Raw genomic sequence first — 21078 nt, 5'->3', positions numbered from 1 at the left:
AAAAGGCCAGTCTCCGCCGCAAGTATCCAGCCCCTGATCCAAACAGGGCTTTGTGCATCAGAGTCAGGGATTTAAACTGGATCCGCTTCCGGATAGGCAGCCAGTGTAGCGCCTGTAGCAGCCCGGAAGCTCGGGCTCGTCTACGCAGGCCAAAGATAGCCCGGGCGGCAGAGTTCTGTACCACCTGAATTGAATTGAAATGATCTTTATTCGGATTATGATAGATCCATAAAATTACATACAGAATGAAACATTTAAAATACATAAAAACATGTATAGAAGTTAAAAACAGCCCAATTGGGCATGAGCAGCATATGTGGCGTAAAGTGCATGATACAAGATATAAGACATTAAACAATTTAAAGATGCATTCATAAATTTCTGTTTAGCTAATACCAATAATCATTGATTCCATACATATAGTTAATCCTCTATACAATTTATATTTAGATTTTAAAGTGCGTTATGCATCCATAGGCCATTATGCATGTTCCATACTTGCCCTCGATTTCACACAGGCTTTTATGAAGCAGCTTATAGTGTATATAACATTATCAGTTGGTAACATTTGCAGAAATTTCAATGCCAATTTAAAGTCTCTTAGGTTATATTTTCTGAAGATCGGCATTAGATAATGATGGATATACAATTTATAGTGGCCACAGAAAATAAAGTAATGCAGTAAACTTTGTTTCCCACCGACAGAGCACGGACAATCAAGTTCTTCTAGATTCTTATTATAGCCAAGTGGGAAACTCAGTAAATTTACAATACTTCCATCCCGGAACCTAAATAAAAGGCTCCGGTTCCATCTTCCTATTGGTATTGACAAATATCTACAGGGCTTGTATGGTTTATGTAAATTATTATTACCTGTCTCAGTTAGTGGAAGATATTTAATAATAGCTGGTTTCATTAATTCAGTTCTCATACGTTCCTCTTTGTATATTTCAAACAGTGCCCGTTTTACATTATTCTTGTGGGCGGGGACAATAGTATTTGGGGAGCTAAACAAAGAGTCATGTCCCACGCTCAGCAGGCTAGTCTTGACCGCATTTAGCCAAGGTATGAGATGGGATCGTTCATGTAATAGGCAATCTGAGATTATACTACGGGTCAAGGAAGCCGCTGGATTTGTCCATATTTTTATCCAAAAAAGCGTAGGCCTTGACCTAATAAAATCAGCTATATATGGCAACCTAAGTTCTTGGTGACAAATGAATGTTGGCGCACAGGAGGTTCCACCCAACACCTTCCTGCAAAATCTATTTTCCTCCAACTGCAAAGGCATGCTGTTACAATAACCCCACACTTCTGATCATATGTCCCAGTTGGCTGACATTGGGTGCGATAAATATTTAACAGGGGGGTAGTCACATCAGCCGTTCTCGGTTGACGAAGAGATAAAATTGAATTCATTGATTTACCAATCTTATTTCTTGCGTGGGCGGTGTGATGCTGCCATGAACCAGTGTTGGAGAATAATAACCCTAAGTAGGGGAAAGTGCTAGTACATTTTAATTCATTATCACCACTTTTAATTGAGAGAATGTTGTATCTTTTTGGTCCACAGTTCATAATAAAATATTTTTTAAAATTGGTATTTAAACCTAAATCAGACATAAAAGCAACAAACCCTGTAATTAATGAACGCAAAGCATTAGGGGTACGCCCCATTAATACTGCGTCATCCGCATAGAGTAAAGTAGTAATGGGGGAACCATTAATAATTGGGACATCCTTGGAGTTCTTACTCAGGGCAGGGCTCAACCCATTAATATATAAAATAAAAAGCAAAGGGGCGAGTACACAGCCCTGTCGGACTCCTCTTCTAATAAAAATGTCATCAGATAGATCACCATCATTATTAATGCGTACTCTTGCCTTAAGGTCCCTATGTAAATATGAAAGAAAACATACTAATGAATCATCTAAACCATAATCAAGCAATTGTGACCATAACCTAGAACGATTGACAAAATCAAAAGCTGAACTCAAATCCATAAAACCTAAATAAAGTGGGGACTTTTTAACGATAATATATTTGGCCATGATCAGATTCAAGTTGAGACACTGCTCAACCGTGCCGACATGGCTGTACCACCCGTAGGCGCTGAACTAGGTAATCAGGGAGGCCAAGGAAGAGGGCATTAGCATAAGGAATTAGTTACTTACCTGTACACTATAGTTCTCCAGTATTATCTTTCATAGATTCACATGCTTGTATCTTCCCCGTCGTCATGGTGGGAGTCTCACGGTAACAGAATGACCAAGCAGTATCATAGAGAAGAAAAACTGCATAGAAAATCCCCATAGGGACTGTATTATTTGATAACCAGACCATTCCTTTGTTTGGTCCAAAAGCCAGCCAATCAGCATTGCTGCCCTGCCCTCACACTCCCCAGCAGAAGCTTCCTGCCTCAGATTTCCGTCCCTGAGTGAGAGACATGGATAAATACCGAGAAACAGGTTCTGCCTGAGAAACGGGGAGGCGGGCGGGCGCATGTGAATCTATGAAAGATAATACTGGAGAACTATAGTGTACAGGTAAGTAACTAATTCCTTCTCCAGTATTACATCTTTCATAGATTCACATGCTTGTATCAGAGTAGTAAGCAGTGCTCAAAACATTTGTAGCGTTTCCAGGACAGAACTCAGAAGGAAGCTCTGCCGCAAAGCAATGATATAACAATACATATCAATAAATAAGTAATACGATAAATGCATGTTTAAATATAAATCAAAGTATTGTATAGAAAATTAATCATGCCATTAGATCATACCTTACTGAAATAGACGTTTCAGAACAGCTTGTCCCACTGCCGTGTCCTCCTTCCGCGCAGTGTCTAGACAGTAGTGTCTTGTAAATGAATGCACGCTCTTCCACGTTGCTGCTCTGCAGATGTCAGGCAGCGCCACTCCTGCGAACAAGGCCATTGAAGTTGCCATCTTCCTCGTGGAATGTGCATGCACCTTAGAACATAGCGGCTTTCCCGCTTTTTCATGACATTTCAGGATTGCTGAGGATATCCATCTGGCAATACTCAGTCTTGACAAAGGAAGGCCTTTCCTTTGTCCTTCGAATGCAATAAATAATTGCTTGGACTTGCGGAACGTTTTTGTCCGTTCAATGTAGAACTTTAGGCATCTAGAGATGTCTAGAGTGTGTAAGGCTCTTTCTGCTTCCGATGAGGGATTGCTGAAAAAAGTAGGCAAAATAATAGGTTCATTGAGGTGAAAAGACGTTGTCACTTTGGGAATAAAAGTAGGATTTGTTCTTAATATAACCCTGTCCCGCCGAAATTGTAAGAAGGGTTCTTCCACTGAAAAGGCCTGGATTTCGCTAACCCTCCTTGCTGATGTTAAGGCGAGGAGAAGGGCTGTTTTCCATGACAGGAACTGTAAGTCTGTTTTGTGTATAGGCTCGAAAGGTGGCCTCATAAGCTGCGATAGGACTGTATTGAGGTGCCACGGCACTGGTGGGCGTCGGATGGGTGGGAAAACTCTAAAAAGTCCTTTGATAAATTCCTTTATTATCCTGGAAGACCAGAGAGATGGTTCATTTGGCTTCCGCCTGAAGCGTGATGTTGCTGCCAAGTGTACTTTGACCGAGGCATGCGACAGACCTGCCTTCGATAGTGACAGCAGGTAAGGTAGGATACCTTCAGGTTGTACCTCAAACGGATGTAAGTTTTGACTGTTGCACCATTGGCAGAAACGGGTCCATTTCGCTGCATATGTTTTGTTTGTTGATATAGCTCTGGCTTGTGAAAGAATATGCTTGCATTCCTGCGGAATGTCTAGATTTTGAAATTCCCGCTCATGAGGTTCCATGCTGACAATTTTAGTGATTGCAGATCCGGATGCAGAATCTGCCCTTCTTTCATGGAGATGAGGTTCTGAAATGTCGGAAGCTGGATCTAGTCGCCCCTCGACATTTGAAGTAGGTCTGAAAACCCCTCCTGCCTCGGCCAGGCTGGTGCTATCAGTATGACATGGCACGGTTCCAATCTCATCTTGCGCAGGATTCGCGGTATCACCGGGAACAGAGGAAACGCGTAGGCGAACCTTCCTGTCCAGTCCATGAGGAATGCATTTCCCTTGGAACCTTGTTGATGGTACCTGGACGCAAATTGAACGCACTTTGAGTTGTTTTTTGTTGCGAACAAGTCTAATGTGGGAGTGCCCCACCTTTGAAACAAGTTGCGAATCTGAGTGTCGTGCAGTTCCCACTCGTGCGTCGCATTGGAAGTGCGGCTCAGGGCGTCCGCCCGTGTGTTGAGGACTCCCTGTATATGCTGAACCTGAATTGAAATGCCGTTGGTTATGAGCCATTTCCAGATTCTTTGCGCCAATGTCGACAGCTGTTTGGATCTCGTTCCACCCTGTTTTAGCAAGTAAAACATGGTCGTGGTGCTGTCCGTTTGGATAAGTACTGACGATTGGCGTATTCTGGGAAGGAATGCTTGAAGCCCTAGGAACACCGCTTTGAGCTCCAACATGTTTATGTGAAGCTGAGCTTCCCAATCTGACCAAAGGCCCTGAATTTCCAGCTCCTGAAGATGCGCACCCCATCCTTTCAGCGAAGCGTCCGTTGTCATCACGAAGTCGTGATCTCGAGGAATAAAGCTCAAGCCTTGGTCCAAGTTCTTTTGAACCTTCCACCATGACATGGCCACCTTCATATGGTTCGTGATGGTAATGCGATCCTCGAAGGTTCCTCTGGACTGGACCCACTGCTCGTCCAGTTGTTCCTGCAAAGGCCTCATTCGGAGACGACAGTTTGGTACCAATGGGATGCAGGATGATATCATCCCCAACACGGAAGTGGACCTTTTTGCTTGAAGTGATGCCGTTAGCCCAATGATCTTTCTCATTCGGTCTTCGGAAGGATAGGCTTTCCCTGCTCTGGTGCATATCCATGCCCCCAGGAACTGGATGCCTTGGGCCGGAGTCAGCGAGGATTTCTCTAAGTTGGTCCTCAGACCCAAGCGCTGAAACAGCCGGATGCAGCTCTGAAGAGATCTTGCTGCGCCCTTGAAAGATGGACCTGTCACCAACCAGTCGTCCAGATATGGGTAAATGTAATGCCCTTGCAGTCTTAAGTGGGCCGCCACCGGGGCCATGCATTTGGTGAACACCCTCGGGGCCGATTTGAGTCCGAATGGCAGGACTTTGAACTGAAAGTGGCGACTCTCCACAACAAATCTTAAATACTTCCTGTGCTTCCGATGAATGGGAATATGGAAGTATGCATCCATGAGATCCAAGGACGCCATGTAGTCTTTTTCCTTTATCATGAGTAGGATCTCCTGCAACGATAACATTCTGAAGGGTATTTTTTTTATGTATTGATTGAGATCCCTCAAGTCTGTAGTGTAGTTCCTAGTTTCCCACTAGGCCCTGCGCATTGGAATAACATAAACAGTAGTATCGACGTGGAACTGCTTATATTCCAGGCCTCCACTGACTATGCTAAACTTAATTGGGTTGTGTTACCAACTAGCTCAGAGGTCACTGGAAACTTTCTTCTCTGCATAGGAAGTGATCAGCTTCCCTGGCACAGACAAGAAGGGATTCAGTTTTCCAACAACCGTGCAACATGACAACTTTGCTCCTCAGATCAAGAGTCGATCTCTAGGGTCGTGTGAAACAATAGACATAGATTTCACTCAGTCAGTCTAGTGCAGTTTACTTTCACGGTATGTAGAGAATAGAGAGACGGGCGTGTATCAATAAAGGTTAACATTTATTGAACAGTCTTTCTTCTCGTACAAGAGAAATGTATTGCCACAATTTAAATAACTGTTATTATAAAAAGTACGTACAGTAAGATAAGTATTGCGAAATAGAACTGTAAAAGCATTGATATGGTTTCTTAGCCATACAATGGTTTAAAAGTAATAAAACATATATACAGTCATATATACATTAGGCTAACATACTCAACTGGTGCTTCTAACTAAGCCTACCCCAGTGTGCCTGACCTAAGCCTAACACGTGAGAAGGGGAGTAAGTAAGTAGCTTAAGTTAAGTTGGTTTTGCCAAGGTTTGTTTCAAGAATTCTCGTCTAAGGGTTTAGTCAACACCATACCTCTGAATAGAATGATGGAGGATTGGTATCTCCTTCAGGGGTCTCTCTCGATATCCCAGTCACCCGCGAGGGTAAACCGGAAGCGCCGGGACTGGATTTCTCTGCACGAGAAAGGCAGCGGCTTCTCTCAGCGCGTCGAGGAAGGAGGGGTGTCAGCGTCCGCGGGCAGCTGGGCTGGAGGTCTTCGCAGAGGACGGCTGCACGGCTCCTCAAGCGTACTGCACCATAGTTCGCGCTGTAGCGGCGATAATGGTAATCAGTAGCTTCACCACCACAGGATAGCAGGCTGCAGCGACAGAGTGCTAGTTTTTACCAACACGGGGTCTTGCAGGCAGCTGGCATCAGCAACAGGTTCTCGCTCATTGCTTAAGGCAACGTTGGTAATATTTATACCTGACAGGTGCCGGGTTTGACGCAAGTTTGCTGGACATAAGACGTCAATTAAAGATGTCACTAGGAAGTGATAGTTATCAGTTGCTCGTTAGAGTTCCATTACTAATCAAAACATAGCAAGCGGGGATTTCCAGGTTTGCTAAGTTTTTATCTTGTTGAAGAACTCGGAGTGTTATCTAGGAATATCAGATAGTGACTGCTGCTCTGTCATTGCACTAATTGGTCGCAAAGGAAGTAGCAGAGAGTCATGCTGGAATGTGGCTCTGTTCGTGTGAGGCCAGAGATGACTTTTCAGAAAATCGCACTTGAACGGTTATGCCAATATAGGGAATAAATGGATTTATAGCCGAATAGGGGCATAAGGTCACAGTATCGATCAGGAACCTAGATAAGCACGCAACAAGTCCAATACCTGTCTCCATTTCCGGGTTTGTTTCTTTTTGATGAGGAAGAAGTGCGAATAGAAGCCTCTCCCTCTGAGATGTTGCGGCACTTCTTCTATGGCTCCCTTTTGCAGAAGTGAGTGTACTTCTTTCTGCATTTCCTGACGATGTTGGTTGAGCCTGAGCACTGGGGGAGGATCCGGGGGTATTTCTACAAATTCCAGAGTATGACCCCTGCTTATGACATCTAGAACCCATTTGTCTGATGTTATGGACATCCAGTTGGCGAAGTATTGAGACAGATAGTGGTCGTTTTCCGGGATCTGTTGTGTGGGGAGCGCTGGCCTGAAATCATTGACGTCAGTTAGACTGTTGATTTTTTCCCCTGGTGTTTGGTTTACCTCTGGACTGTTGTTGGTAAGAGGAGTTGGAGGACCTGAGCTGGTTGTTGGTATTATACTGTCGATATCCCTGTTGATTATACGGCTGATATCGATTGGACTGAAAAGAGGGTCTTTGATTAAATTGACCTCTTGCTCCCCTCTTTCGAAAGGACTGAAACCTTCCCTGTTGGAGGGATCCCAGCGCTCTAGCTGTATCCGTGTCCGACTTTATGCCTTGCAACGCCTCGTCGATATGTTTCCCAAATAAATTTTCACCATCAAAAGGCATATCGACAATCTTCGCCTGTACTTCTGGGCGAAACGATGTCGCCTTGAGCCAGCCTTGCCTGTGAAGCGAAACCGCCCCAGCCATCTGTCTGAAGGCCATAGACGAGACATCCATGGCGATGTCGATAGATTCGGCAGCAGATTTAGCTCCGTCTTTAAGGATGGCTGCCGCCTCCTCCTTTCTGTCTTCCGGTAGCGCAGAAAGTATGGGTGCAAGATCGGACCACATTTGCCTGTTGTAACGGCTAATCAGGGCCATTGCATTCGCCGCTTTAATGGTAGAGGCTGCCATGACCGCAAACCTCTTACCTGCCCCATCCATTCTCCTTCCTTCCTTGTCCGGTGGCACTAGGGAAGTAGCCACTGGGTTTTTTGAATTTCTCTGCGCCGCCTGCGTCACGACTGATTCCGGTCTGGGGTGTCCTATGAGATAGGCTGCTGTGGACTCTGGCGCTCTGTACTTTTTTTCAATTCGAGGAACTGAAACCGCTATAGACGCCGGTGTTTTCAAAATCTTTAGGCCCTCTTCCCAGATATGAGGGATAATCGGAATTGAGCGAAGCGATCTCTTGTTATCGTCCTTGAAATCGTACAAGAAACAATCCGTCTCTTGCACTTCCACATCCAGATTGAATCTCTTAGCCGCTTTTTCCATGATATCATGGAAGCTTCCGATGTCTTGAGGAGGAGAGGTAGACGGTAGTGGGACAGGTGACGAAGCCGATGGTAAAATGTATTCATTCCATTCCTGCCCTGAAGCATCATGGACAAGCTCTCCTTCTTCAGGCTGTTCCTCCTCGTCGGATTCCGTTAAGTCATCCCTTATAGTAACAACTTGCGGTGATCTCACCCCTTGTTCTTGTGGGGCAGTTGCTTTAGGTGTCTGATAAGAAGGCATCTGCGTAGCTTGTTGCGAGGTATTCGCCTCTGGGAAACGACGGTAGTAGTCGTTTATCATCAACCTAAGGTCAGACACAAGAGTGATAGGTATGGAAACTGTTTCTTGGCGTTCCTCCTCACGTGAGTCCTCATGCTGCTCTTCCTCCTCATCATAATCACCAGATTCCTGAAAAGACTCATATCTGGAAGATTGGGGTCTGTCCTTGAAGGAATAAACTTCCTCCTCGTCCGTGTCTTGGCTCTTTATCTGAAGCTGAGAAGGACTGTAGGCGGCACCTGAGGACTCCTCTCCATCTGAGTCGTGCTCTAACAATGAGGATGGTGGCAAAGGTGAAATCTGTGTCCATGAGGTGAACTCCGCAGATTTACTGATAGTAGCCGAACCCCTGGTCGACTGAAAAGACCGGATCGAGATCATGGTCTTCGACTGAGGTGACTTGAATGCTTTTGCAGTCGTCAGCACTATTTTCGTCGACGGGACCGTCGACGGGACCATCGTCGACGGGGCCCCCGTCGACATCCTCGACGTCGAACCTGTCGTCGACGGAGTCGTCGTCGACGGTCTTCTCGTCGACAGTGAAATTTTACTCGTCGATGTTGTTATCGTCGACGTCATCGTCGTCGACGTAGCTTTAGATCCTATCGTCGACGAAGCCGTCGTCGTCGACTAAGTCGTCGTCGACGGTGAAGTCGTCGACGGAGCTGAAGTCTTCACCACAGGTTTTGTAGCAGAAGCTAGGGAACTGGTCGAAGGAGCAGACCCAGCCCTTTTAGACTTGACTGCTTTTCCAGAGGAGTCATAGGGAGAGATGATGTAGATTTCTCCTTTGATTTACTCCTTTTAGACTCTACTTTCTCCACAGAAACAGAGGCCTTTCTTTTCTTGGGTGTTAAATGAGAAGATTCCTCCTCAGAATCTGATGTGGCCTTCTTCTTCTGAAGCCATAACAGCAATCTAGCCTCTCTGTCTCTTTTAGTTTTGACAGAAAAGGTTCTACAGTGTTTACAGTCTTTCGCCACATGTTTAGGATGAAGACAGTAAAGGCAGTCCTTGTGTGGGTCCTCAGAGTAGAGCCTGGCCTTCCCACAGGATCTGCAAGGCCTGAACAGCCTCTTTTTAGAGCTTTCAGCCATAATGAGAAAAATAGGTAAACACACAATACCTTAATCCAGCAGACAGGAAACAAGATTCCAAAGGGTCAAAAGTTCACTCAGGAACAGAAAACTGAGCAGAGCTCAGGGAGACTCCTTTCTCACACGAAGGCGGTTGGAAATCTGAGGCAGGAAGCTTCTGCTGGGGAGTGTGAGGGCAGGGCAGCAATGCTGATTGGCTGGCTTTTGGACCAAACAAAGAAATGGTCTGGTTACCAAATAAAACAGTCCGTATGGGGATTTTCTATGCAGTTTTTCTTCTCTATGATACTGCTTGGTCATTCTGTTACCGTGAGACTCCCACCATGACGACGGGGAAGATACAAGCATGTGAATCTATGAAAGATGTAATACTGGAGAATCTAGCCTAGAGCCGACGAGAGCCTGCACAGTAATACGCCTGTGCTCCTCAGACAGCAGGGGCAGGAATTTACGGAGCATTTTCAAAATTCCATAACAGGTGCCAGCCAGACCAAGAATATGTGTTCGCAGCGACAGCTGGTTGTCCAGCTTGACACCCAGATTTTTAGCCACCAAGGAAGACTGTGCAGGAGGGCTCATGTCGGACGGCCACCAGTGCTGCTACTCCGGATCGACAACGCAACCGAAGAATAGAACCTCGGACTTGCTAGAATTGGCCCTTAGACTGTTCCGTTGGAACCAGTCAAAGACCAATGTAAGACAGTCCCGAATTCTCCTTCCATCAAACTCCTGGTCTTTCCCGCATGTGAAGAGGAGTTGCGTGTCGTCGGCGTAGGAGACGATCTGGGCCCCATATGCTTCCACCAAGGCCGCCAAAGGGGACATAAAGATGTTAAACAACGTGGGGCTCAACACAGAACCCTGTGGAACCCCAACTCCCAATGGCGGCATCTCTGCAGAGCTCTGGGAAACCCAGACCGTCTGGCGGCGGCCTTCAAGGAAGGATGTAAACCACCTGAGCGCCGTCCCCCTAAGGCCGATGTAATAAAGCCTCGCTAAGAGCGCCCTATGGGGGACGGTGTCGAAGGTCGCCGATAGATCTAACATGACCAGCATGGCCCTCCCGCCGACATCCAGAGTCTCCCTGATGATCTCAGTGACCTCTAGCAATGCCGTTTCCGTACTAAAATTAGGACAGAAACCGGATTGGGATGGGTGGAGCAGATTGTTAGCTTCCAGAAAGCACAACAGGACACCGTGGACGTGTTTTTCCGTGATCTTCGTGAGGGCCGGAAGAAGTGAAATTGGCCTATAATTGGCCAGAGCCTCGGCGTCGAGGCCCCGTTTCTTTAGGAGGGGGATCACCATCGCTCTTTTCCAAGAGCTAGGGACCCTCCCCTCCCTCAGAAAGGCGTTGAGTATGGGATTAACCAGCGGATTCACCACCTCCGCCATCCCAGCCAAAAATTTGGTGGGGCAGGGGTCAAGTGGCGAGCCAGATTTCAAATTGGCCAACAGCTGCCTGGACACATCGCTGGAAACAGCAGGAAAATCAGACAGCACCGCCGCCGGTGTGTGCGGAAGTCCGCACCCAGCCCCGGTGACGCCGCTTCCATCCTCCGGTCCTTCCACAAAGGAGGCCTGAATCGCCTTGATCTTATTAGTAAAGAAGCCGGCAAGATAGCCTGCCCACGTATCCGAAGAAACTAAAGGGGGCGATTGGGAACTAGGGGTCGTGAACTCCTTCACAATGGTGAAGATCTCCTTACAGGAGTTCGCGGATGCCTCGATCCTCCTAGCCAAATAGTCCCTCTTAGCTCCCAGAATGTCCCGATGGTAGGCCTTCACCGCCGCCTTGTAGGCGAGTTTAGCCTCCCCATCATACAGACGTCGCCAGGCCCTCTCGGCCACCTTACATTGGCTGCGAGCCACACGAAGAGCCTCCGTAAACCACAGTGCAGATTGCCGTGCCACCGTGGATCGGGGGGCTGCCTTGGGGGCCAGATCGTCCAGCCTATCAATGAGCCACAGCTGCAGAGCCTCAGTGTCGCTATCCAGATCGCCCGAAAGATGGCAAGGGTGATCCAGAAGCGCCTGTTCCAGCATGTCAGGAGTCACTCTGTGCAGCGCTCTCGAGGCCGGTCTAGACAAGACCGAGGCACTGTTATCCGGCCGCGCACTCTCCAGCACCGAAAATCTGATCAGCCTGTGATCGGACCAGAGCACCGGCAGGGTGTCAACCTCCATAAGAGGGACAGACGAAAACACCTGATCCAGGGTATGCCCCTTCTCATGAGTTGGCCCCGACACGAACGGTATCAGACCCAGTGGAGATGTAATATCCAACAGTTTAACCGCATCCGGATCGTCCGCTACGTCAAGGTGGAAGTTGAAATCACCGGCCATGGCGCAGTGCTGTGAGGTCAGCACCAACTCAGAGACAGCTGTCTGCAGATCTTCCAGGAAGGAACCCAAAGGGCCTGGTGGTCTGTAAACCAACAACCCCTTCAGAGCCTGGCCCGGGGACAGTCTGAGCGTGAAGGCGAGCGACTCAGCGCTCCCGATGGAATTAAGGGGAAGAACTGAGCAGGAAACGCTCTTTTTCACCACTACCGCCACTCCCCCGCCTCTACCCTTCACTCTATCCTGCCGGAAGATATTATACGCCGGAGGAATGGCTGAGAAGACATCCGGATTGGAAGCCTCTCCAAACCAGGTTTCGGTAAGTAGCAGGCAAAGGGGATTTTCCCTAACAAGAAGATCGTAAATATGCAGGGCATGGCAACCTACCGACCTCGTATTCAGCAGCAAACAAAGATGCTGTGCGCCAGCCGTTGCAGGACGAGGAACATTGACATGGGTCCAGGAAGGCGTCCAGCCACAACCCGGACAACGGCGTTTACCCTTAAATCGCCCCGGGAAGACGGAACGGCAGGAGCTAGAGTGGCCCCGCATATCCCGCAACATCGCAGAGGTGTAACAGATCATCTCAGCCAGAGTGTCGCCGGACCGGCGTCCCCCGCCGCCCCGTCGCCTCCGGGACGCTGACGGGCGCAGACGGGCAGGACTCCGGCACGACTCAGGCTAAGCGAAGGCGTCCACCTGCGCGTCACGCTGCGCGTGAGGGAGCGACTTTAAATAGGCGCTCCAATCAGCCCTGAGCGTGCGAGTCCGCTCCAAGATGGCGGCCGCCGCTGGCTGAGGTGTCCCAAAGAAAGATGGTGCCCAAAATGACCCCCAGGACCCGGACCCACCGAAATGGTGGTGCTTGTCAGGCAGAGAATGCCGTTTTTTAAATGCAGGTAAGGGGAGAGAGGGGCGCAGGCTACAGGCAAGCAGGCTAAAAGCAGGGGTAAATAGAACGAAAAAACGAACCCAAATACAAAACCAGGAAGCATTAAAATACTCTGCGCTAGTAGCAGCGCGAATGCAGCGATGTGGTAGATGGTCTGACCAGCACCGCGCTAAGGCCCGCCTTAAATAGGTGCTCCAATCAGCCCTGAGCGTGCGAGTCCGCTCCAAGATGGCGGCCGCCGCTGGCTGAGGTGTCCCAAAGAAAGATGGCGCCCAAAATGACCCCCAGGACCCGGACCCACCGAAATGGTGGTGCTTGTCAGGCAGAGAATGCCGTTTTTTAAATGCAGGTAAGGGGAGAGAGGGGCGCAGGCTACAGGCAAGCAGGCTAAAAGCAGGGGTAAATAGAACGAAAAAACGAACCCAAATACAAAACCAGGAAGCATTAAAATACTCTGCGCTAGTAGCAGCGCGAGTGCAGCGATGTGGTAGATGGTCTGTGGATGGATGTGGTGATGTGCCCGAATTTATTGTGTCTAGTGTGGAAATTCCACTTATAGAAGTTGGCATGTTTGTGCAGTGAATGTGAATTGACTGTCTGGCTTGTGATTGGCTGGAGCTGGCTGGTGTGCCTGGCTCCAGGAGTCAGGATGGGTCTGTCCGGTGGTGAATGGAGAGATCTGCATGTTGATGGGAGGGAGGAGTGCACCTGGGACCTGAATAGGGCTGGGTCTTCCCTCCACAATGCTGTCTCCACCCCCTGTGGTGTGCCTAATGTCCCTGACCCACCCTGTGAATAGGTATAGGAGCTCAGCAAAACAAAGTGCTCAAGAACCAGTTGCGTCTGGTTCGCCCCTTGCCTGCACCTTTGACAACAAAGGAAATGTGTGTATAAAAATAGGCTGTGACCTCATGTAAAGTGTTCTTGTTTTCTGACTTGAATCTTCCAGGGGTGTGCTGCTGCTGGGGCCCAGGGGAAGGCTTGCCTCCCTGGGCCCTGCCCAGCCCCGGGAGGCCCTGGATTGCTGGAGGACTTCTTTCTGGACACCCTCCTGCCCTCTTCACCTAGGAGGACTTCTTGTTGGGACCACTTTACTCTGGTAGTCCTTCTGTGGGGGCTTTATGGTTGCTGTGCCCCATCCCCCAGCGCCTTATGAGCTCTTTATTTTTGACTGTCCTGTTCCTGGAGCGCAGGTGCACACCCTGCGTCTTGCCTGATTTATTTAAGGGTGCTGTTGTTTTTAAATAGCAGGAGCCCACCCTGCTTTATCGCCAAATTTGGAGGGAGCCTACCCCTCATGGCGCTTTTTAACGTATTAATTCAGATGGGCGCACACCACGTTTATGGGAACCTTAGCCGGTGCCCACCCCGCTTCTACTCTTTGTTTTCACACCAAGGGAGCCTGCCCCTCGTTATTGCCCCTGAAAAAGTGATGCGGCAAAACAGGAAGTCAGGTGGCCGGGCGCCTGGAGCGGGGCGGGACTTCCGCTTGCTTCCATGAAGTCCCGCCCGCCGCCGCGCTGGGATTGGCTAACTTCCCGCGCCTAGAGAGAGGAGCATTGCGGCCTGGTCCCGGGTCCCGAGAGGGGGCCTGGGTGATGAGGGAGGCGGGGCTCTCCTATGAAGAGAGAGCCCCGCACGCACCGCCGCCCGGAGGAGCCCCTGCTGAAGGAAAAGCAGCCCGGTGAGTGAAACGGGCTGGTGGGGCGCTCCGTGGGGGCTAAGGTTGGTGCCTGAGAAAGGCACAGCGTCAGGGGGGCATTTAGGGCGGCCCCGGATGACAGTGGGCCGCCCCCACGTTTGTTTAATGATTCCCCAGAGCCTCGTTGGCTCCATCGTGGCCCCACAGTTGGTTCTAGAGCACGAGGCTCCCACGTGGTAATTGGGGCATTCTTCGTTCAGAGCCCACGAGGCTCCAACGTATTAGGGCATTTTGTGTTTAGAGCCTACGTGGCTCTCACGTGGTTGGTGGCTGTTTTGCATTGCAGAGCCTTCAGGGCTCCCACATTTTGCGCATTCTTTGATCCAGAGCCAGATGGCTTCAACATGTGCAGTATTGTTCTAGAGCCTAAAGGGCTTCAACCTTTTGCGCAGTCTTCAGTCAGAGGGTCAGTGAGGGCCCGTGTCGCAGTTTGTTTCACAGCTGCCCAGCAAGTAGTGGGCAGCTGCACCGTTTAGGTTTTTCTTTCTAGGGACATGTCTTTGGACTCAGGAGTGAGTTGCATTCCTTCGCCCCTGCCTTGGCCTTCCACAGCTGCGCAGCACTTCATGCCAGCTGCAGCGTTTAGGCCCTGTTCTTGACCTCAGCTGCCCAGCACGTAGTGGGCAGCTGCCACGTTTAGGTCTTGGCACAGTGGCGCAACCTGGACCTTGATGTGATTTATATGCTAATGCTTTCTGTGTTAGGAAATGTACGGTGTGGTTGATGCCTCTAGATATGATGTATGCATAGGAGGATGTTTTACCTGTTTAGGTATGTTGGGGAGATTGTACTTCGCTGTGTGATTTACGCCCCTAGTGTAAGGTTTTACTTAGGTGGTGAGGGTCTAAGGTAGTTAGACTGATGGGATACTGTGTATGATGTATTTCATGGCACAGACTGTTGCAAGTGCAGTGATTATCAGTGTTTACTGACTGTACGTTCTATGACCTATTTTTACTTGTATGTTTATGATTTAGTTCACCTTTATCAAGTTCACTTTGTAATGATCCTGACAGTGGTCCATGTGGCCCTGTCAGGTGTACATAATCCCTTGTAAGTATTGCCCGTGCCAGTTGGCACAATGTATATGGTGTGATTACTATCTGAAGTGTTTTGATAATCAAAGGCTATTTTGGGGATGTTGTTGCTGGTGGGTGCGTCCGCAAATGCTTTACACATTGCCTCCAGGATCAGCCTTCCTGCTCGTGTCACGTTGCCAAGGGGGTGAGCAGGGGTTATCTTTGGAGTGTAACTCCCTTGCCCTAACTAGAGTGGTTGTTTCTGCCTGGCTTTAGCGCAAGCCTCAGCCAACCAGAAATCCCATTTCTAACACCGTTTGATGGCAGCCACCTCTTTGGTGGCAAGGCAGATAGTGCGCTGGAGCAATTCAAGGACTCCGAGGCTACGGCCAAGTCCTTGGGCCTGTCTGCCCAGTGTCAGCAGACTTCTGCCTTTCACTCCTTTCGTGGCCAAGCAAGGGGCATCCCCACATGTCCTGCCAGCCATGGGCAGCAGACTAACATCCAGCGCAGCGGCGGACGTGGTAACCGCCATGGCGGTAACGGGGGACAACGGCGAGGCCAGTCCACATCCACCCCCGCAGCATCCGCCTCAAAGACTTCCTAGTCCGAGCTTTCAGACCCATTTGACGCCAGTGGGGGGCAGGGTTCGCCATCACCTCCTCCACTGGCGCACCATCACATCGGACAGGTGGGTGCTGCAAATCGTCCGAAGGGGCTACTCCCTCCCCTTCGAGGAGACCCCTCAAGCCATGCCACCGCACGTCGGGGGATCACTTGCAACTTCTGCAAGAGGAAGTTATGGCCCTCTTGGCCAAGGGGGCCATCGAGCGCGTTCCTGGGCCAGAAGTAGGGTGTGGTTGTTACTCCCACTACTTTCTGGTTCCCAAAAAGGGCAAAGGGGGCCTACGCTCTATCTTGGACCTGCAGAACGTCAGCGGCTTCCTCCGGAAGGAGAAGTTCAAGATGCTGACTCTGGCTCAGGTCTTAGCTGCCCTAGACCCGGGAGACTGGATGGTAGCGTTGGACTTGCAGGACGCCTATTTTCACATCCCCGTCCTGCTGGCCCACCGGGTTACCTGCGGTTCACAGTAGGCCGCGAGCACTTTCAGTTTACCGTGCTCCGCTTCGGCCGTACCAGCGCCCCTCCGATGTTCACGAAAGTGATGGCGGTGGTCGCAGCTCATCCACACAGATTAGGGGTGTCAGTCTTCCCCTATCTCGACGACTGGTTGTTGAAGGCGGGCTCGCCCCAGACAGTCGTCAGCCACCCCCAGACTACGGCCGACCTCCTGCACCTGCTGGGGTTCTCCACCAATGTGCCGAAGTCACACCTGTGTCCCTCTCAGAAGCTCCTCTTCATCGGAGCGGTTCTAGACTCGGCGAAGTTTCGGGTTTATCCTCCTGAACTGCGGGTTTGGGATATTCAGGCTCTGATTCCGATGTTTCAGCTTTTATCCTGAGTCTCGGTCAGGTTGTCGCTGCGGCTTCTGGGGCTGATGGCCTTCTGCATCTTTCTTGTGCATCACGCCACGTTGCGGATGCGGGCTCTGCAGTGGGACCTGTAGTTTGTGGGCCCAGCATCAGGGCAACTTGTCCGACCATGTCTTGATTTCGTAGGGCACTGCAATACAGTTGCAGTGGTGGCTCACGGACCGCGATTGTGTCAATGGCAGATCCCTCTCCCTACCCCAACTGGAGCACGTAGTTGTGACGGACGCGTCCCTCCTGGGCTGGGGGGGGCCTCTTGGGAGAGGCGGAGATCAGAGGCCTCTGGTCTCCGGGGGAGTCCCGGCTCCACATCAACCTTCTGGTGCTTCAGGCGATCCGACTTGCACTGAAGGCATTCCTTCTCTCTGTCAAAGGGAAAGTGGTGCAGGCGTTCACAGACAACACCACCGCAATGTGGTACTGCAACAAACAGGGCGGGTGGGGTCGTGGACCCTATGTCAGGGGGCTCCGCGCCTCTGGACATAGCTGGAACAGCCGGGCATTTCCTTGGTGGATCAACACCTGGCAGGTTCACTGAGCGCCAGGGCAGACAAACTCCGCAGCAGTTGCAGGATGGATCACAAATGGCGTCTTCACTCGGACGTGGCACAAGGTCTCTTTCCACAGAGGGGAGAGCCTTAGTTAGATCTATTCGCCATCGAAGAGAACGCACAATGTCAGCAATTCTGTGCGTTGGAATTTCCAAGGCGGCACTAGCTAGCTGACTTTTTTCGTCGCAAGTGGAGTTGCGGTCTGTTGTACCCCTTTCCGCCTATACCACTTCTGCCCAGAGTGCTGAAGAAGATCAGGCACGACCGGGCCCAAGTCATTCTTGTGGCGCTGGACTGGGCTCGAAGAGGTTAGTATCTCGAGCTACTCAGTATGAAGATTGATCCCCCAATCCGACTGCCTCTTCGGGAGGATCTTCTGTCGCAGCAGCAGGGGACGGTCCTCCACCCAAACCTGTCCAGTCTCCACCTCTTTGTCTGGAGATTGAGCGGCAGCAGTTGATTCCTTTTGACATGCCTCCTGAAGTCTGTGATGTCATACTGGCAGCCAGGTGTCCGTCCACTAAGTTGGTATACGCCTGCAGATGGAACACATTTGTGGCATGGTGCACAGCAAAGGCTGTGAATTCCCTTTCAGCCTATCTTTAAGAAGTTCTTCTGTTCCTTCTTTCCTTGGCGCAGCAAGGCTCTGCTCTGGACACTATCAAGGGCTATCGTTCTGCTATTTGGCCTTATTCTGGCTCCCTGATCAGCCCTCTCTTTTCAAGTCCCATTTTGTAAATAGATTTCTCAAAGGCATTACTGACCTTTTCACTCCTGTTCCTTTCGTAATGCCACAGTAGGACTTGAATCTGGTTCTTACATATTTAATGTGTACTCTCTTTGAGCCTCTTCACAACTGTGTTATTCGTCTGCTGACTCTGAAGACTGCTTTCCTGGTTGCCATCACCTCTGCCAGGACAGTGAGTGAGTGCCATGCTCTTTCTTGTAAACCTCCTTTTTTTTCTGTCCATCCGGACAAGGTTGTGCTCAGAACACATCCATCCTTTCTGCCAAAGGTTGTCCCTGCCTCTCACATCGGGTAGACCATCACTTTGCCCACCAACTTTCCACCTCTGCATCCTTCCAGAGAGGAAGAGAGGCTCCACTGTCTGGACCCAAAACATGCGCTCTCATTTTACCTGAACCGCACACAACAGTTCCGGGTGGATGACCAGCTCTTTGTTGGCTACGTTGGCGCATCAAGAAAGAACGGACCATACACAAGCGGACTATCTCCCGATGGGTCATCTTTAGTAAAAAGGAGCTTCCCGTGGGGCTGCGCGTCCATTCCACCAGGGCGACGGCTGCCATTAGGGCATTGGGATGTGGTGTCCCCTTACAGGACATCTGTCAGGCAGCTACGTGGGCCTCTTTGCACACTCATACTAAGCACTACTGCCTGGACAGCCAAGTTCAGAGAGATGGCTTCTTTGGCCGTTCTGTTCTCCTGGACTTTCTGGTGTGATCTTTGTTCGCAGACCCACCGCTGGGGTTGGTATTGCTGGGGTATGTATTCTAAGGTAAGGAATCTATCATTATGTGTTTCTTTCAGATGAACAAGTTACTTACCTTTGGTAATGCTATATCTGTTAGAATCATTAGTAGTGATAGATTCCTTACCGCCCCATCCATCCTCCCCGTTCTGCTAACTGATTTCTAAAGTCAAGGTCATCCCTTTCAGGGCCCCAGTTTCAAGGCACCAGTGGTCAATATCTTGCATGGCTCTGTATTTCTGGCGTGGAAAGTCATGTACAGAACTAACGTCAGCACGCAAGGGTGGCGTCTAAGTAGCTGCCGCGACGTCATCTGTGCGACCCCAACGCCAACAAGGGATCTGAAACAGCACAACGCCACCTTCCAACGCGCATGGGTACTGCGGACAAAAACTTTCCGGATCCAGTCTGACGGCTGGGGGTAATTCTAAGGTAAGGAATCTATCACTACTAATGTTTCTTACAGATATATTGTTACCAAAGGTAACTAACTTATTTTTTAAACTTTTTAGTGCTTTACCCTATGTCACATCTTTGTGACATTGGGCATTGAGTTCCCTGAAATTATTTACTTGAACCAGTCGTTCTCCAACCTTGCTTCTTATGCATTTACCTTTTTGTTTCCAGGCTACAACTATGAAATGCAGTAAACAAAGAGATTCTGACGAGGAAGGATGCTTTTATTTTCGGTAATAACATTACACTTGCCGGGTGTTTAATGTGATTTGGGTATCTTAGATAGAAAATGTATGTCAGACAATAATAGATGTACATCTTTTAGTCTATGAATACCTTCTGATCATGTCTTTGATTTATTATATGTTGGTATTATGAAATGTTGCAGATGGTATCCTGATTTTGACAAAAGGGTAAAACATTGTAATAAATATTACTCCTGTGTCCTACTTCATCAAGGCTGCAGTTGTTGTATGTGATATGACAAGGGATGCACATTATCATTTGCAAAACACAGAAGAAAGACATTTGAAAGTCCAGTGGCACTCTGACCATTACACTAGTTGTTTTTGCCAGGGCTTGACATATTTTTTATCTTGTCACGTGGGTAGTACTAATTTTCTCAGATTGTTGAGTCCCCTACCATGCATTGTTCTTTCCAGCAGCCAAGTGGTTTCTCCTGTGGTTCGATTCATGGGCTTCCTCTTATCATGCAGGCCAGTTAATACAAATAATACTAGTCCTGTGGGCCTCCGTTCCCAAAACTCATCATTTTAGAGTTTCGTGTATTTTCATATAGGTGCATGTAAGTTCTTTTCAGTCCAGACAGAGGCACTGTGTTTGTCTCAACTACTGGCAAGTTCTAGTACTTTTGTGGTTCAAGAAAAGCAAAGGTGAGTGATGTTCCCTCCTACTTTTCATATCTGTGTTTAGTTTTTCTGCTCATGATGCACCCCGCACCCCTAATCTTCTTCCCACCCGCCGTTTGGTGTGCTCTGTTATTGCCTCACATAATTGTTGTACTAGTGATGGAGTCTCTTCGTGCAAATGCAATCGTATGGTGCCAGTCAGCTTTAGTCATACCTTTTCTCTCCGGCCTCCTCGTGACATTATGCATTCTTGCCCATGGGTACCTTCATGGCCTAATACCTGGTTGTTGACCATAGTGTTTATGAATTCTGGTCCCTGGAAATTTCCTTAAAGTGCCTTGATAACCTTTGCCTGCCCCCATGGTTCCTAGGGTAAGAAATAAATCTGTTTCTATCATCTTTCTCCACAGGCAAGTCCCAGGCATGAACTCAATAGAACCCAGGGTGGTCCTCCGATGTACTGTGTGGACTAATATAGGGTAGTGTGCTCCCATTGCTTAATATTAGGACATTTACAGAGATGGAAGAATAATACATCTTAGTGTGGTGTTTAAAAACACAACTTATTTTGGGGCTCTTCCACAGACCTAGCATTCGCTCCCACACTTGTACCACTGCCTAGAAGCATAATTTAGAGATACAAGTGTCTGTATTGAAGCTTAGCCCATTGAATATAAAGATTTTGAG

The 21078-nt window shown here is 49.1% G+C and overlaps 1 protein-coding gene across 1 annotated transcript in view; it reads left to right on the top strand.

Moving 5' to 3' along the window:
* Positions 1 to 21078, top strand: part of SMCHD1 (structural maintenance of chromosomes flexible hinge domain containing 1) — a 2274803-nt gene that overhangs the window by 1544473 nt on the left and 709252 nt on the right. Inside the window, exon 37 of the mRNA XM_086965602.1 lies at positions 19694 to 19755. Within this exon, the coding sequence (XP_086821728.1) occupies positions 19694 to 19755 (62 nt within the window). The remainder of the gene's footprint in view (positions 1 to 19693; positions 19756 to 21078) is intronic.

This window comes from Lissotriton vulgaris, chromosome 4_1, assembly GCF_964263255.1.
Source record: "Lissotriton vulgaris chromosome 4_1, aLisVul1.2, whole genome shotgun sequence".
In the NCBI taxonomy this organism is placed as follows: Eukaryota; Metazoa; Chordata; class Amphibia; order Caudata; family Salamandridae; genus Lissotriton; species Lissotriton vulgaris.
Note: the sequence above shows the minus strand (reverse complement) of the source record. Positions and strands in the feature narration are given on the sequence as shown.